Genomic DNA, 18,920 nt, shown 5'->3' with positions numbered 1-18,920 from the left:
GCTGCATTCCACATGGAAGACAAGTGAATCATCAAAGCAAAGGGTGCAGTCCCTAAAAATGCAGGCTGGACGAGTCAATACTAAAAATCACACTACTTATTTACCCACACTTGAGTGGAGCATATTGCCAGGAAAGCAGGAGTTCATTCACAGATGATTTTTCTGTATCTTCTGAAATGCAGCTGCCTTTTAATAAAAGTCTAGTTTCAATTCAAGCCCCACTGCAAAGAAAAATTTGACACTTTTTTTTTTTTGCTAACCCTCTCTTTTATAATCTAATTTTGAAGCCACAATAACCGCAATCCACATAGAGGGCCATTGCTCCAGGAAAGACACATCCACGGCTTCACATGAGTGTACATGAAAAGGGAAGTAAAAGCAGATGGGTTTGAAAAGCAGATGCTCATATGCATGACACCTTACATTTCTGTCACTCATTCCTTCCTGTCTCAGAGGAGAATCTCAGACCAAAAGAGAAGAATGTGCTTTTGCTACCTTGTTGCTGGTGCTACAGAAACTCCCCCAAGTCCAGTTCTCATACAGATTCTCTTCCAGATGTCATAACTGCATTTCTCCTCATTTCAATACTGTAACTTTCTACCTACCTTATTGGGGAAAATCAACCAAGACCTTTGTTTCTCAGGACACACAAAAACACCTTATTTGCTTCCCTCTCCACCTCCCCTCCCAGTTTTAGAACCCAAATGTCCCCTTAATTCTTTTAATTAAAGCATCTGCTTTTCAGAACAAAGAGCAGCATGGACTTCAAAAACAAAGCACAGTAAAAAGCCAGCCACATTCTGAGCCTCTTATCGGTGACAGCATCCCACTTAAATCTATGGAAGGGTGAATTATACACAATTGCAAAGCTGAAGGCATAGTTACGCTTTAAATATAGTCCACGCAAGGGGTTTATGTTTGGACAAAGCCTCCCACCCAACATCATTCCATTCACAAGTGTTACACGCAACAGTTTGAAGTTACACAGCATCTAAAGAAACTGCAGGGGTAGAAGACGATGCTATGAGTAAACAGAAATGACAGTCTAATTTTGAAAGCTGCAATGGGATATATGTAGCTATTCCATTTGAGAGTTACAGAGAAACGGTCCCCGTTTCATATCCTGATCAGATTAAGACCAAGAAACAGAAGCAATAGACAAGAGGAAGCTGACTCTGCCAGACTCCATGCAGCGAGTTTCCCCAAATAGAAGCGAACTCTGGAAATTCAGCCTACCCAATAGGATGGCCACAGTGATCTAATGCCATGATGGTCAATGAAAGGGAGCCTGTGCAGTCTAATCAAACTAAGCCTTTCTTGCAGAGCAAACATGTCACCAGACAACAGGCAAGCAGTGCTCACCCACCAATAAGTTCCTGTCCTGAAGGGCCTATATTTCAAAGGTACAAAGCAAGTTAGAGGAGAAAAGAAGGGTGTGCAGTCACGGTAGCTGAGCACTCATGGGATGGGAGTAGGGCAGCGGTTCTCAAACTGTGGGTCACGACCCTGTTTTAATGGGGTCGCCAGGGCTGTCTTAAACTTGCTGGCGCCCAGGACTGAAGCTGAAGCCTGAGCCCCGTAGCCCTTGGCCGAAGCTGAAGCCAGAGGGCTTCAGCCCTGGGCGGTGGGGCTCAGGTTACAGGTCCCCTGCCTGGTGCTGAAGCCCTTGGGCCTGGGCCCCCCTCCCCCATCTGGGGCAGCGGGGCTCAGGCTTTGATCCCCCTCCTGGGGTCATGTAGTAATTTTTGTTGTCAGAAGGGGGTCACCTTAAAATGAAGTTTGAGAATCCCTGGAGTAGAGATTTCCAGAGGAAGCAGTTGCTTGGTCAATTAACTGGGCAGCTGATCCGAACATAGATCGCAGCATAAGGGGAGACAAAGGAAGCAGACAAGGAAAACGCTCAGATCAGACAAAGGGTGGTAAATGATATGGACAGAGATGGAGCTGTCAATCTCAGACCAATAAGAGAACCGGGTAATCAGTATACTTGAATGGACTCAAAATTTAACTATACATACTAGAAAGCAACAGGTCATGCACATGTTCTATGTCACAGAAGGGCACCCAGAAGGACATTAGCAGCAATTATATTTCAGGCAGGCACCAGCTCTTCTCAAAAGACTAGAAATGTCAATCTGTAGAAGCCAGCAGCTTTGAAATATGGATCATTTTAAAATACCCGCTCTTCCCAAAGCAAGCATGGGTATGTTCTGAAGGAAGCATATTCCCTGCAGTCAGTATCTGCCGACAGGCAAAGAACCTTGCAAATAAGTGCATGATTCCTTGCATATCCTTCTCCTGTATTGAGCTCATGCCCTAGTCTTATCCAGCTCCTCAGTAGAGGACAGACTCTCAGCACCATCAGACAGAAAGGCTGCTAAGCAAAGAGAGGGGTTCACCTCCCCTTTCCATCAGGCCAACTCACTATTGCCTCTTTAAGCAGCATAGCTGACCTCCTTCCATCCAGGAAGCAAGTTCTAGCATATGTTCCCTTGCATATGAGTCAGCAGCTCCATTCAGAACCATTATATTGCTGCTGATTCATACCGCAGTTACACAGCAAACAGGAAACTCAAGTTCACATTCCCCCCGTTTCAGACACAGTCATTTAAAACAAAGTCATATTTACGTGTTGTTCATCCACTCACATGAGCCCTGATTTCAAGTTTCCTGTGCATCATCCTGGGAGAAGAAAAGTCCCCCAAAATCTAAATCCAGTTTATTCCAGTGAGAAACGAGAAGCAGCAATTAAATCTCATGCATTCCCTTCCTGCCTTCATCCTGCTGGCCATCACTAATCACAGGTCTGGGGTGATCTGCCCCCTCTTACCCTCTTCATCTTTAACAAGGCAAGGCATCACCAGAATTGTCAGGAATAATTTCTCCTCTCCACCTCCCCCCTTTTCTTTCCTCCTCAACCCAGCCCAATGTAATTTCTTATTATGTTAGCTGCCTAATTTAGAATTGCAAGCACCTCAGGGTAGAGAGCTTATCTTCTTACTCATCGGTAAGGCACAAGGCATACCACTGGAGCTATACAAATAATAATGTCCATGACACCTGCTCACGTTTGTTAGCTGCATATAACAAGGACACATGGGAAAATCTGGCAAGGCCTGACAGACATACACTCGTCAAGTCAGGCTGTGTCAGAACTCAGAATCAATGCCAGGTCCAGTGAAAGATCAAACACAGCTCTGCTCAAAAGCCAGGAGTACTAGAGGGACAGGTGTTCCTGTGTATTTCCTTTACATGCAATTTTATTTCACACTATTGAAGTTACATCACATGGTACTGCTCTGTACCTGCACCACTCTCATCCACAGAAATTTACATTCAAAGTTAACTAAGCTGCAACAGTGATTTTCTTTTTCTTTTTTTTTTTTTTTTGGGGGGGGGGGGAAAACAGTTGCTATCATCTTTCCCATAGATCTATTGACATAATGCAGTCATGAAGTCATAATAAACATAGTTTTTATTGCACTTTTGCCTATGCTGTTCTTCGAGTGGACACTTACTCCAGAACTTGCAACTAAATCTTTGGGATTGAATGGCAAACTGGCCTGACTCCCCATTTTTCTAAAAAGTATAAAATACACAAAAATAATGATTTTGCATCATAACGACGATGCAGATCACTAATCAGATTGCATATGAAAATGCTGACGCAGCTTAGCTACAAACTGATGTCAGAATGAAAGAGTGATAACTGGTGTGTGCACTGCAATACAAACCCTTACTTTTGATATACCAGGGTGCATTTAAAACTAATATTTTGTTGTTTTTATATCTCATACTGTCTCTAGTAGACAGTTATTCAGCTGAGCAGACTGTTTAACCAGTAGGCCTAGTTACTGTATTTTAGTCCAGCGTTTCCAATGAAAGCCAGAGTCAGTCTTGCTCAGTTTTAGACTGTAACATATGCAACACCTCAACAAAGGACAGACAAAGCACACTGCCCCGTTGATCCATCTGTGGAAATCACTCGTCTGTTAATTCAGCCACAAACTTACTGCAGTAATTGAGCCAAAGCAAGTAAGCAACTTAGTGCAGTAAAACCAAAGCACTGAGGTTTGTAATCAGCGTATTTCTATGAGCAACTTAAATCATCTGCAGCTTTCTAACATCTTCGGCCACAATTCCGCAAACACTTGTGTGTGCACGCCCATAGTCCCATTAACTACTATGGAACTACTCACCTGCTTCAAGTTAAGCAATTATGTAAGTGACAGCAAGATCAAGGCCTTAGATTGTAAATTCCTTGGAATAGGGAACCAATCTTTCATATTTGTTTATATAGAACCAAAATCCTGCTAAAAGAAAAGGAGTACTTGTGGCACCTTAGAGACTAACCAATTTATTTGAGCATAAGCTTTCATGAGCTACAGCTCACTTCATCTGATGCATAAAAGTGGAAAATGCAGTGAGGATGTTTTTATACACACAGACCATGAAAAAATGGGTGTTTATCACTTCAAAAGGTTTTCTCCCCCCACCCCACTCTCCTGCTGGTAATAGCTTATCTAAAGTGATCACTCTCCTTATAATGTGTATGATAATCACGGTGGGCCATTTCCAGCACAAATCCAGGGTTTAACAAGAACTCGGGCGCGGGGGGGGGGGGGGGGGGAACAAGGGGAAACAGGTTACCTTGCATAATGACTTAGCCACTCCCACTCTCTATTCAAGCCTAAGTTAATTGTATCCAATTTGCAAATGAATTCCAATTCAGCAGTCTCTCGCTGGACTCTGGTTTTGAAGTTTTTCTGTTGTAATATCGCAACTTTCATGTCTGTAATCGCGTGACCAGAGAGATTGAAGTGTTCTCCGACTGGCATCAGATGAAGTGAGCTGTAGCTTATGAAAGCTTATGCTCAAATAAATGTGTTAGTCTCTAAGGTGCCACAAGTACTCCTTTTCTTTTTGCGAATACAGACTAACACGGCTGCTACTCTAAAATCCTGCTAGGCTCTTTACAAAGAACTTGATTACAAGAGAGTTGAACTTTAAAGATTCTATTCTACATAATTGAGGTAAAGTAAAAGAGCCATAATTATTGCTACCTATTAATTTCTGGCTGTAAAGCAAGTATGCAGATAACAGGTAATTTACGCATGAAAGATTAGGCAACAATCAGGTATCTTCCCAGCTTATGTAACTCTACTCAAGTAATATACAGTCCATCCAATCCATATTTCAATGCTTGAGTCAGGACTGAGGAATATGCTTATAAAGGTTTTTTGTCTCTCTCTCTCTCTACTCCCAGAAAGAGACCAATGCAAAGCCCTCCCTCTGAATGCTCTGACACCATATTCAACACGTTTGAAGCCCAGAGCTTCAGAAATGCCATAGCACCTTCTCCAATCACACCTCCAGGCCCCTGGCTTTCAGACAGCACCCAAGTTGGAATACTAGTGGGAAAACATTTAGTCTGATCCAACTGGAATTACACGGGTTCATCAAGTCTGTTCCGATGTCGGACTCTCAGGCCATCAAGCTTTGCAGTTGCGCAGGAATGGACCAAATGGTGAATGATCGCTACGGGCGACCGTCTGGCTAAGTGTTGAAAAAGAAGAAGAACTGGAATTGCAGATATAACACTCACTGTGACCAGGATACAACTCTGGCTGCTAATGCTGCAAAAGTTTCCCCAGGTGGCATCCCCACCCGTGAGCAAGTAACACCAACACTACTGTGAATCCATCTTGCATTAAAGGTCTCTTAGTATGGTATATTCCTGTAAATCAGATTAGCAGTATCAAAACACATGCAAATCTGATCCGTCATGCTGCTCATTCCCCTTGTCCATGAACCAGCCTTGTCCGTCCCACCCACCCACTCTCTTTCTTTGATTCTTGGCTGCTCCTATTGTATTAATGCCATCCTCCACAGTCTCAGCCCAATCTCAGCCCTGTATAGAGCAGTGCTTCTCAAGCTAGCTGATGTGGGGGACCGGCAATTCTTTTTCCCCAATGTGCACACAAACCGGCAGCCGATGGCTCACGGACCGGCACCGGTCCGCGGACCACCACTTTGAGTAGCGCTGGTATAGAGGGTCTCCTGCAGCAACATTCCACCTGCAGGTAGCAGATACTCTCCCCCACCTCTACTGGAGGACGGGAAGGAAAAACAACTAGCAACGTGAGACGTCCAAACATGCATCAGGCACCAGGTGCCAGCAGTTGTCTGGCCAGGCACCCTGCTGACAGAGCACACACCAAAATCTGCCCCACTGGCTGGAGAATTGCACTCAGTCAAGGAGCTCTGGAGCAGAGTCAATCTAAACTCCATGCAGCTACAGGGGAGAAGGATGAGGAGGTGGGCAGAAGATTTTAGGTGAACCAGGCGCACACTGGGCAGCTCTGTAACCGAGGAGGAGAGCCAGAGAGCATGCTGGCAGGGCAACTCTGCAATGGATGCAGATGGGGCAGTGGGAGAAAGACAGAATATACCCAGCTCGCGATGCTGGCTAGAGGAGGGAGGTATACAGCCAGCAAGGAGGACCCCCAGCCTGTACCCCAGCTCGGCAGGGGCACCTCCCGGGGAGCGCACTGGGGGGACCCCCCCAGCCCGTAACCCGAAGGGGGAGCACCCCGCATGGAGAACAAGGGGACCCCGGAACTTGGCGGGGGGCACCCCCAGCGCAGCAGGGCCACTCCCCGGGGAGCCCACTGAGGGGACCCCGTAGCCCAGAAGCGGAGCACCGCGCAGGGAGGGTGGGGGGGGACCCACCGGAGACCCCCGTAGCCCAGCGGGGAGGCTGCAGCTGGGGTGAAGCCCCCCGCTCTCTCCTACCTCTGGGGAGGGACATGGCTGGTCCCGGGGCCGGTCGCTGGGCTGAGCGGAGCTAGGCGCTGGCGGAGGCCGGGGGCCGGAGCATGTCCCCGGGCGGCGCGAGCCCGGCTGGCGAACGGCGAGATACTGAACCGCGAGCTGGCGAGCCGCGCAGCTGGGCCGAGCGCAGCCAGCCCCGCCCCCACAGCCGGAACTCTATCGCCATTGGGTCCCCGGAGGGAGGGGCGTGGCCACCGTCGCCCCGCCCTCCCGGGCCACACGGCTCTGACCTCCTGCCTAGATGCTGGGGTTTGGGAGAGGGCGGGAAATTCCACCAGTCACCCGCTTCCTGGCCCCGGAGAGTCACTGGTTCCCCTTAGGGAAGCTGGTCCACGGGGGCCACATCAGCTAGGGCCACAAAACGTGGCCGCGTCACATCAAACCCTCGTCGCCCTGTGGCAAGCGTGGCCCCGTTCCATTCAAAACATGGCCAAGGACAAGGCAAAACACCGCCCGCCGGCCCGGCCGGTTATCACACAATGGTGTCACCTGGCAGCAAAATGTGACTGCACCAGGTCTATAACGTGCCGGGCACCTCCCTTCCCCAACGCAGTGACATCTCGGCAAAACGCTGCCACCGAGCATCAAAAACGTGGCCGCGACGAGGCAAAACGTGGCTGAATCTTGTGAAAACGTGGGCACCGTGCAGCAAAACATCACGTTGCAACAAAGCATCCCTGCGTTTCGTCATCAGAGTGTCATCGTACTGCTTTCAAAATGTTGCCCCGTTGCATCAAGCTGAATCACATGGCAGTGAGATGTCATCAAATTCCATGGACCTGTCATTGCTACACCACAAATCATCACAACGCAGTGACACTCCACAAACAGCCTCCGAAATATGCAGGACAGCAGATTTCAGGGAAGATGCCAGTTTATGCTTTCAGGCCGATACTTTTACCTCAAGGAACATTGCTGGAAGAAGACGAGTTACCAGCCACAGGAAGTCTGGTGTTTTCTCACTCCCGTTGCGGCTTTCCCTCCCTGGTGAATCCCAATCCCACAGCCTCCCTCTCTGCTCTAAAGCCCACCCACCCCCCCCATCACTCCTTATGCTGCTGCCTTCCCTGCCCCGTCAATCCCACCATCCCCTTCCTTTCCGCAGCCTGAAAGAGTCTCTAGGGTACCATGTGCCTCTCCTTCCTGATGTATCTCACTCTGTCACCCTTCTCCAGAGCCTGCAATTCCCTAATGGTTTGTAGTCCCTCCACACACTGCTGCCTTCTCTCATCCAGCTCTTACTGTCTCCTTCTCAAGATTCTGGCATCAGGTATGGATTCAACAATCATCCCCCATGCGTAGCTATGTCGTGTTTACGCTTTTAAGATATGCACGTTGAAAGGAGCAGCAGGTTGTCCATAACTCCCCTTCACCACAACTCTCTGCTTCACCACACTGTCACCCCAGGTACCAGGAAGAACCCCCTGGCTTGCTCCCAGGACCTCCTCAGAATCGAATTGATGGGAAGGCTGTTTGTAAGACTTGTTCTGGGAATACTGACATTTCAGTTGTGCTGATTGTGCCACCTAGTGGGAGGAATATTAAGCCGATCACAGTTGTTAGGCCAAGAAATGGATCTGATTTGACAGGTGTCCCATGCTAAATGACATATCTTAAGGGTCGCTGAATGGCTCAGAGATTGATAATGAGATACCAAGTCTCCCACCTCTAGGTCACTGGTTCAAATCCAGCATGGGAGTAACCAAGCATTGTCACTGTCTGATAACAGACTGGTGGCCTCAGGCCAGTTGCCAGTAGATAAGCGTCTACCTGGTAAAAATCACTGCATCAGTTGGCCCCCTTGTGGGCACTGGCAGACTCAGCAGAGAGGCCAGAAACTAATGAGACTCTAGAGAACCTCTCTTTCAGCTCTAAAGCTGGCCCTTCCAGGTTTCTTTAGCACAAATGTTGGCTTTGCATTTTAATGGCCACGGTTCATTGACCATAGTGAGGAAGGGCTTGCAGCAGCTCTGCTCCAGCAGGAGCTGAATGCCAGCATTTCTTCCAAGGGAAAATGAAAGATAGAAATCAGACACTTCCCAGTGCTCCTTCTTGCTCCTTCATCATCCCTGCCATTGTTCTTGGCTCCCACAAGCCCTCAGGAGCTCCTCTGCTTTGACATCACCCTCTGGCATGCTGCTGTTTCCTATCTCTGTCCTGGTCTGCAGCATTAATTAAATGAGTGCCTCTCCTTTCCCATCTCCCTGTGCTTTGCTCCCTGGCTCAGCCCTGTGTGGTGGGTTTTATGTTATGGACAAATATCAAGCAAGTGCTAAGGTCAAAACTTTCATGTTTAAGGAGCCCAACTTAAGGCATCTGTCATAAAAATAAAGGGAAGGGTAACCACCTTTCTGTACACAGTGCTATAAAATCCCTCCTGGCCAGAGGCAACATCCTGTTACCTGGAAAGGGTTAAGAAGCTCAGCTAACCTGGCTGGCACCTGACACAAAGGACCAATAAGGGGACAAGATACTTTCAAATGGGGAGGGGGGGGGGGAAGAAAGGCTTTTGTTTGTGTTCTTTGTTTACATTTTTGTTCTCTCTTGGGTCTGAGAGAGGCCAGACAGAAATCCATCTTCTCCAACCCATCCTAATCCAAGTCTCCAATATTGCAACCAGTATAAGTAAGCCAGACAAGGCGGATTAGTTTATCTTTTGTTTTATGTGAATTTTCCCTGTGTTAAGAGGGAGGTTTATTCCTGTTTTCTGTAACTTTAAGGTTTTGCCCAGAGGGGGATCCTCTGTGTTTTGAATCTGAATACCCTGTAAAGTATTTTCCATTCTGATTTTACAGAGGTGATTCTTTTACCTTTTCTTTAATTAAAATTCTTCTTTTAAGAACCGGATTGATTTTTCATTGTTCTCAAGATCCAAGGGTTTGGGTCTGTGTTCACCTGTACCAATTGGTGAGGATTTTTATCAAGCCTTCCCCAGGAAAGGGGGTGTAGGGCTTGGGGGGATATTTTGGGTGAAGACGTCTCCAAGTGGTCTCTTTTCCTGTGCTTTGTTTAAAACGCTTGGTGGTGGCAACGTACGGTTCAAGGCCAAAGCAAAGTTTGTACCTTGGGGAAGTTTTTAACCTAAGCTAGTAAGAATAAACTTAGGGGGTCTTTCATGCGGGTCCCCACATCTGTACCCTAGAGTTCAGAGTGGGGAAGGAACCCTGACAGCATCTCATGTCTGCTTTTCAGAGCTGCTAAGCACCTATAGTTCCAAATCAAGAGAGTGGGAGTTTCGGATGCACAGTCATTCTGGCAATCAGCCCCCAAGTACCTCAGGTAGGGCACCCAAGAATGGAAGTACAGTCTCATGGTTAGTGACCACTTTTGAAACTGGATCTGTAGGCTTCAGCCACCAAACTCATTTTTTATGTGAGCCACAGAGGACTCAAATCCATTAGGAATCCAGTGGAGAAAAGTTAGTGATTTAGCCAACCAGCCAACCAACCTTCTTCTCTGCCCTGAGCTTTAATCAACTGTACCTTCCCTCCACATATTTTAATGGCAACATAGGCTAGGAAACTCTGCCTTAAAGGACAAGCTGAGTAAGCTGCCTGAGTAACACACGCACAGACAGATCACCCACATAAGGATTTTTATATTCTCCACCCACCTTCATTCCACAAATTCTTTTATTGTCCCGGTCTCTATGAAGAATGCACGCAGGGTGGGAGGGGACAGTCCTGCTGAGTGCATCTCTACCAAGGGAAAGCCAATGGGAAGAGAGGTCTAAGGTGTCACAAAGGCTTCACTAAACCTTATGTTCAGAGGAGACTGCCACATCCTGGGAATTGGCCGCCATATAGTGCTGAATGTCCTCAATAGCCAGGCCTATGAGAAGGGTATTCAGCACATGAATAATCAGCGTCATAACGCTTAGCGCTTACAGGGGATCTAATGGCTGGAAGCTGAAGGTAGCCAAGTTCAGACTAGAAATAAGGCACCATTTTTTAACAGTGAGGATAATTGGAACAACTTACCAAGCACTTTACATTTACAATGAGCTTACCATTGTCAGCTGACATTCTAAAATAGACTGTTTGGTTTTTAGGGCCAACCCTGTCCTGATCCCCTGTCCCGATCCCCTGTCCCCTCACTCGGCTCTGACACCCCAGAATGCACTATGGTTTTCACAATAGCTAAGACCAGTGGAGCACAGGGATGGCCTGAAGTAGGTAGGAGTGTAATTTGCTGTCTGAAATGAAATCCGTTACTTTTTATGCTGTGGTCCCGTTTTGGCCTGAGTGGCTAGTTTGGGCCCCTGGGAGCAGAAATTGTGGTAGTCAGGTATTTCTTTGATGCAGTTTTGTTCATTGACAATGAATGTACACACAAGGAAGCAAACAGCAGAAAACAGAAAAGGAGTACTTGTGGCACCTTAGAGACTAACCAGTTTATTTGAGCATGAGCTTTCATGAGCTACAGCTCACTTCATCGGATGCATAGCATATTGTGGAAACTGCAGAAGACATTATATACACACAGAGACCATGAAACAAAACTTCCTCCCACCCCACTGTCCTGCTCGTAACAGCTTATCTAAAGTGATCATCAAGGAGGGCCATTTCCAGCACAAATCCAGGTTTTCTCACCCTTCCCCCCCCCCCCCCCCCCAGACACACATACAAACTCACTCTCCTGCTGGTAATAGCCCATCCCTCTTTGAAACCTCTCTTTATAATGCGCATGATAATCAAGGTGGGTCATTTCCAGCACTAATCCAGGTTTTCTCACCACCACCACCCCACCCCACACACACACACCCCCCTCCAAAAACCACACACACAAACTCACTCTCCTGCTGGCAATAGCTCATCTTACAATGTGCACAGCAATAATCCAAGTTTAACCAGAACGTCTTGGGGGGGGGGGGTTGTAGGAAAAAAACAAGGGGAGATAGGCTACCTTGCATAATGACTTAGCCACTCCCAGTCTCTATTCAAGCCCAAATTAATAGTATCCAATTTGCAAATGAATTCCAATTCAGCAGTTTCTCGCTGGAGTCTGGATTTGAAGTTTTTTTGCTTTAAGATAGCGACCCTCATGTCTGTGATTGCGTGACCAGAGAGATTGAAGTGTTCTCCGACTGGTTTATGAATGTTATAATTCTTAACATCTGATTTGTGTCCATTTATTCTTTTACGTAGAGACTGTCCAGTTTGACCAATGTACATGGCAGAGGGGCATTGCTGGCACATGATGGCATATATCACATTGGTGGATGTGCAGGTGAACGAGCCTCTGATAGTGTGGCTGATGTTGTTAGGCCCTGTGATGGTGTTCCCTGAATAGATATGTGGGCACAGTTGGCAACGGGCTTTGTTGCAAGGATAGGTTCCTGGGTCAGTGGTTCTGTTGTGTGGTATGTGGTTGTTGGTGAGTATTCGCTTCAGGTTGGGGGGCTGTCTGTAGGCAAGGACTGGCCTTTCTCCCAAGATTTGTGAGAGTGTTGGGTCATCCTTCAGGATAGGTTGTAGATCCTTAATAATGCGTTGGAGGGGTTTTAGTCGGGGGCTGAAGGTGACGGCTAGTGGCGTTCTGTTATTTTCTTTGTTAGGCCTGTCCTGTAGTAGGTGACTTCTGGGAACTCTTCTGGCTCTATCAATCTGTTTCTTCACTTCCGCAGGTGGGTATTGTAGTTGTAAGAATGCTTGATAGAGATCTTGTAGGTGTTTGTCTCTGTCTGAGGGGTTGGAGCAAATGCGGTTGTATCGCAGAGCTTGGCAGACGATGGATCGAGTGGTGTGGTCAGGGTGAAAGCTGGAGGCATGTAGGTAGGAATAGCGGTCAGTAGGTTTCCGGTATAGGGTGGTGTTGATGTGACCATCGTTTATTAGCACTGTAGTGTCCAGGAAGTGGATCTCTTGTGTGGACTGGACCAGGCTGAGGTTGATGGTGGGATGGAAATTGTTGAAATCATGGTGGAATTCCTCAAGGGCTTCTTTTCCATGGGTCCAGATGATGAAGATGTCATCAATATAGCGCAAGTAAAGTAGGGGCGTTAGGGGACGAGAGCTGAGGAAGCGTTGTTCTAAATCAGCCATAAAAATGTTGGCATACTGTGGGGCCATGCGGGTACCCATAGCAGTGCCGCTGATCTGAAGGTATACATTGTCCCCAAATGTAAAATAGTTATGGGTAAGGGTTTCTTTTGCTCACAACAGCAAGAAAACTCTTTTCAGCCTGCATCCTGAACCAAAAACCTCCCCCCCCAGGTTTCTTTCAGGGTCAGACACTGCATTTTCAGCTGCTCCTTCTGGCTGGCTGTGTTGGTTTCTGGTCCACGGTGTTCCACCTTCACACACACACACAACACACAGAGCTGTACCTAAAACAATACTCAACAAACATTCCTGGGTGTGTTCACATACTTCCTTTCTCCTAGATGGAGCTTATCCTTACAATTATGTTAACTGAAGAGTGTATTCAGGCTTATCCGTCTCAGTGAGGAACCCATAACAAAGTTAGTGCAGGGGTTCTCAAACTGGGGGTCGGGACCCCGCAGGGGTTCGTGAGGTTATTACATGGGGGTTGCGAGCTATCAGCCTCCATCCCAAATCCAGCATTTATAATGGTGTTAAATATATAAAAAAGTGTTTTTAATTTATAAGGGGGGGGGTCACACTCAGAGGCTTGCTATTTGAAAGGGGTCACCAGTACAAAAGTTTGAGAACCACTGAGTTAGTGTGACCACCTTTTCAAAAGGCAAAAAAGGGACACATGTAGGAACCCCACCCCCTCCATGACCCCGCCTCCTGCTCCTCCTCTTCCCCCTGAGGCCCCACTCCCTGCTCCTTTTCTTCCTTTCAAGGTCCCACCCCATAGCCAGGCCAGAAGCCATAGCTAGGCCATGGTAAGAACCACCCAGGGAGCCTGGGCCACTGTGGGGAGCCTCAGACCCTCCACCTGCTCTGGACAGGGGGCTGGGGTGTCTGAGACTAGCCCTCGGCCTGTGTGCCCGCCCCCCTGAGACGCACCATCCAGGGCAGCTGTTACTACTGCCCCACTCTGGTTTCTGGCCTGGCCAGGAGGCGGGGCCTCAGGGGAGAGGAGGGACAGGGGGTGGGGCTTTATGGTGAGGGGGGGCTAAGGCCCACCTCAGCCCCCTGCTACCACCACCACCAGGAAGAAGCTGGCACCACCCCTGAGCCTCAGGCAGATGCAGAGCAAATGCTGTCCCGGAGTCATTCAGCCTAGGACTGGGACTTGAACTCTGCATTTCTGGATTTTCCTGCCTAATTTGGGATGGGTGGTCACCCTACACCCAGCTCATAACGGTACAGTTTTAATACAGCTAAATTCAGGGGCATAACTGTTGGAACAAAGAATCATGGTCAAAGTTATGGGATGGGGGTCTCCATTCTGGGAAATAGTGACTCTGGAAAAGGAGGCAGGCTGGAAATCATCTAAACATAGATTAATAGATTATAAAGACAGAGGGGACCATTGAAAACATCTAGTCTGCCTGCCTGTGTAACACAAGTCATGGGTTTTTCCTGAATTTCTGTTTGAACTAAATTGTATCTTTTAGGAAAACATCCAATCCTGATTTTAAAATTTCCAGTGATGGAGACTGCATCACTGCCCTTGGTAAATTGTTCCAGTGATGAATTACTCTCACTGTTAAAAAATTGCATCTTATTTCTAGTCTGAATTTATCCAGCTTCAACTTCCAGCCATTGGATCTTGTTACACCTTTGTTTGCTAGATTGAAAAGCCCTCTGTTACCGAATTTCTGAGTTCTCAACATGCTGTTTGGCCAAGAGGGCTCATGCAATCTTTGGATGTATAAACAGGGGCATTCTGAATAGGAGCAGGGAGGTGATATGGCCTCTGTATTTGGCATTAGTGAGATCAGCACTGGAATACTATGTCCAATTCTGGTGTCCACACTTGTAAAAGGATTTTGAAAAATGGGAGATGGTTAAGAGTGCGACTACAAGCATGTTTACTTGATTTATAGTGAGACATTTAAGGAGCCGGATCTATTCAGCTTATCAAAAAGAAGGTTAAGAGGTGATTTGCTGGCGGTCTACAAGTACCTACAGAGGGAGACAATATCTGGTACTAGAGGGGTCTTTAATCTAGCAGAGAAGACATAACAAGATCCAGTGGTTGGAAGCTGAAGCTAAAAATATTCAGATTGGAAATAAAACACATATTAATAGTGAGGGTGATTAACCCTGGGAACAACTTCCCAAGGAAGACGGTGGATTCTGCATCTTTAAAATCTTTAAATCAGGACTAGATATCTGCTCTCGTTCAACTACAAGTTATCAGACTTAACACATGAACTACTAGATGCAGTTCTTTGGCCTGTGTCTGCAAGAGATCAACTAGTTGATCATAATAATTTCTTCTGCTTTAAAAACATATGAGTCTATGAATCAGTAATGGAGTCTGAACTTGAGACTGGCAGCCACTCCACCTTCTCCTGTGATCCCAAATCTGAACAGGACGGGGCTTGATCGCGATTTGAATGGAAAAAACCTCCTAAGTACGGCTGCTACTCTGAAACACTGCAGGAAGTGGTGCCGGTGACATAGTAGGTGGCACTTTTCCTTCTGCATCGATATTGAACCAGTAATTCTGCTCCTGGAGGTGCTGCTTTTCCAGTTAAAAGTAAATTCTGTGAGGTCTTGACCATTCGTGGTCTTAAGGAGCCTCTGGGGCTTTTTGCAAGTGCAGAGGTGTTAACCTTCATATCTTGGCAAATTCCATCACCAGTAATTATATTTAGCCTTTTTGAATTTCCCTTTCAGTTTAAATCAAATTAAGTTTGTTCTTCGTTTCCTCTCCCAAACCACTGTGCAGCGTTACTCTGCATTGTTAAACATGTGCTGGTTTCCACACCAGCGGTGGTTTCCCTGAAAGGGCTGAATGAAACAATCCCTCTGTATTTCTCATCTAAGTCCCACATTGCTGTGTAGCTTAGTTAAACTGACGTTTCTAAAGTGCTGTGTGATCCTCAGATGAGAAAGGTGCTGCAGAAGTATCAATACAATATTTTATCATCAAAATTCGATATGGTAACATGTCATTGCTAGGTAGAGTATAAGAACATACAAAACATCCTCGAGTGTAATAAAGAGAAATATCCAGCAAGAATTTCATGGCCTGAATCCTGATGACACAGAATAACAGGCAGGCATTCTGGGATTGATGCTGGGGATCTTTGAAGTCAATGGCAGAACTCCCATTGTCTTCCCAGGGTGAGGTCCCATTTTGAGCACCTTTACCTTCTCTGCGACCTGTGACTCCTTCTGTCTGTCTGAGCTGATTGTCATAGGCTGCAGCTATTGCTTTGCTGAATAAGTGTATCTAGAAGGTCAGAGGTAGCTCTAATTGCTGGCCAGAGGCAAAGGCAACCAGACAGAGATACAGACAAAATTCCCAACAGAGCTCAAATGTTCTTGTCATTTTCCATATGGGGATGGATTTTTAACATTCCTAAAAGGCCACCACACATTTCTAAAGTTTTATTACATGCCGTGGATCAGTATGTGGATTTGCAGGCTCTGGGATGGAGAGATCAGTGTGTGATTAGGTGGTGGATCATCCAGCTAAACACTCCATGATCTCAGACAATGCAACAGTCTTTCCTCTCAGTGGTTGGAAACCTGATAGAAGATATCAATTACCAAAAGCACTTGGGAATTCTCCTTAGTTCAGCTGGGAGAGATGCTGCTTTGGCATTTGAGTACCTGTTCTGAAATCCTAGCAAGGGTATAATCCTCATGCAACATGAAGATAAATCCATAGCATCTAATATTGCAACGTATTTTCAGGGGGCTGCTGAAAGAATCCAGGTGTGTGGAACTTGCTTTTGTCCACATTAAATCAAATTCTCCCTTTCATTTAATTCACATGATTCTTGGTAAATCTTTCATAGGACCATCTGGAGCTATACAGATGACAGCACTGTCTATTCGTTATAGCAGTCAGCTGCTAGTCAGGACTATTAAGCTTAGCTCTATTAAGGTACATATAAAGCATCTATTACTGTAGTGTCTGAATTCCTCATAATCTTTATTGTGTATATCCTCACAACACCTCTGAGGGAGGAAAGAGACACAGGGACTAAGTATCATACCTAAGGTGACTCAAAAGGTCTGTGTCAGAGAAAGTAATTGAACACAGGTCTACCGAGCCTGAAGTTAACATGCAAACCACTGGACAATCCTGCCACACTTATGTGGGGTGTGACCTTGGACAAAAACTTGACAAAGTTAATGAATTCAAGTTTGTTAATCTCCTTGAGATCTTTGGTTTAAAGGCACTATAGATGGTCAAAGTATTACTAATTATTAAATATTATTATTCCCAGTTCCCTACCATTTGATACAGAATAACAATAATGTAGTCTTCTCCAATAATCTTTTAAACTGTATTTTATTAAGTTCGTCCAAAGCAGTTTCACTCAAATGTATCACACTCACTGGTAGAGATTAAAAATGGGAATATGGGAATGCCCATACATACAGGATCAGATCTGTGGACATCTGGTCCAGTATTCAGTCTGATAGTGGCCAGCACTAGATGTGGGATAATCTGCCCCCCACATTAGGTCTCATCTTGATTTTTAGCAGCTAAAGCTTGGACTAAGACCTGAAGTCTGAGGATAACTCTGGGTATTCTTGATATCCATATAAAAGTCAAGTTCCTGTTTGAATCTTGCTAAATTCTTGGCTTGCACAACTTCCTTGGCAATGAGTTCCACAGTCTAACTATGCATTGTGTGAAAACTATCAGAAAAATGTATACTGGGAACTTGTATTAGTTCTCTACCTAGGTACTTACATAGCCCCCATCTGAGCATCTTAGATTAGATTTATGCAGCATCAAATGGAGTCTAATCTAGTGTCCAGTGGAGACCAGGGCATAGAGGAGGAACATCTGGTTGAGATTCTCTCATGACTGGGATACTGTAATGAGGTCTGCACTGACAAATCCCTGCACCAACAGGGCGCTGCATGGACACAGAGGTTTCCAACATAGAGTTCACTGCAGGATCATGGCCTAAATAAAGGACCTGGATTGTCTGGTCTGCTAAATTCACTTTTCACTATGAACACAGCACAAAGTGGAGTGAAAGCAGCTGGAGAGAACCAGTGAAGAATTCCCCTCCTGCAGGGGAACTCACTGCTGGCAAAAAGCTGGGGAAGATGGTTCTGTTGCCTCTTGTGACAGCCTCCCCAGCATAGTAGGGAAGGGAAGGGTGGCAGGCTCTTGTTCCAGGGCAGGGGGCCAGCTCTTGTTCCAGGGCCAGAGAGCAGCAACTGGCTGTGAGTGGAAAATCAGGCCCTTTATCCTTCAGATAGAGCATGATTTGAAAAATCACTGACTGTACAGCTTAATTATTTTTTAATCTTTGTATCCTGTAAGGTGGCCAAGACAAAGAACATGTTTTCTTTTAATATTTGTGAGCCTGTTCAACTCTCTAGACAAATTGCACAGGAACTTTGTCCTTGCAACATGTAACTTTGTTTCTCGCTCTGGTTTTGCAAAATAGCGTCACTTACCTTGTAAATTAAAGTGAGCCCTGTGGCATCACTCATCGTGATTTCCCGACCCCCAGAGGAAAATGAGTTCCTCGGAAACAGGTGTATTCCCTCAACTGCTTTCAAACGTGTGTTAAACCAGAAAAAGGCACTTTCATTCCCTAATAAGAATGTCCACATGGGGCTTTACCCGGATATAACTAGAGTGGTGTAATTGTACTGGCATAGCTGTGCCGGAACATGTCCCCGTGTAGGTAAGCCCACAGAAAGAAAGGAAATGATTTCGAATTTCCATTGTGTCACACAGAGCAGGGAAGCCTGTGATGCCAGGTGAGTTCAGCTGCCCCCTGAGGACAATCAGTAGGCTCTGTAATAATTTCGGAGGAGGAAATGAATCACTTGGGAGAAATGAATCATAAAACTACCCCCTTGCTTAAGACAGCATGATTCTTTTCCCTTCAGCAGAGAAGTTCACTTCTCTATATATGGGGGGAGGCGGAGAAGGTGCGGGAATGGGGGGGTGGGTTTCAAGGTGCAGTGTTCCTTTAAGAGTCGAATGGAATGTATCAAAACAAAAAGGCTGCT

The 18,920-nt window shown here is 46.3% G+C and overlaps 2 protein-coding genes across 2 annotated transcripts in view; both read right to left on the bottom strand.

The window, feature by feature from the left end:
- Positions 1-6,968, bottom strand: part of MAP2K3 (mitogen-activated protein kinase kinase 3) — a 53,888-nt gene extending 46,920 nt beyond the window's left edge. The window contains exon 1 of the mRNA XM_074965132.1: positions 6,796-6,968. Coding sequence (XP_074821233.1) covers positions 6,796-6,811 — 16 coding nt within the window. The 5' untranslated portion in view covers positions 6,812-6,968. The remainder of the gene's footprint in view (positions 1-6,795) is intronic.
- LOC141994639 (uncharacterized) lies at positions 6,848-18,823 on the bottom strand. The gene is made up of 3 exons (XM_074964870.1): positions 18,357-18,823; positions 11,922-13,129; positions 6,848-7,078 (listed from the first exon to the last, which is right to left on the bottom strand). Exons 2-3 carry the CDS (start codon positions 12,915-12,917, stop codon positions 6,848-6,850), a joined length of 1,227 nt encoding a protein of 408 aa, XP_074820971.1. The 5' UTR covers positions 12,918-13,129; positions 18,357-18,823.
- Between the last annotated feature and the right edge of the window lie 97 nt (positions 18,824-18,920).

Source organism: Natator depressus, chromosome 10 (genome assembly GCF_965152275.1).
Source record: "Natator depressus isolate rNatDep1 chromosome 10, rNatDep2.hap1, whole genome shotgun sequence".
Classification (NCBI taxonomy): domain Eukaryota; kingdom Metazoa; phylum Chordata; order Testudines; family Cheloniidae; genus Natator; species Natator depressus.
The sequence above is the reverse complement of the archived record's forward strand: the minus strand, read 5'-3'. Positions and strand labels throughout refer to the sequence as shown.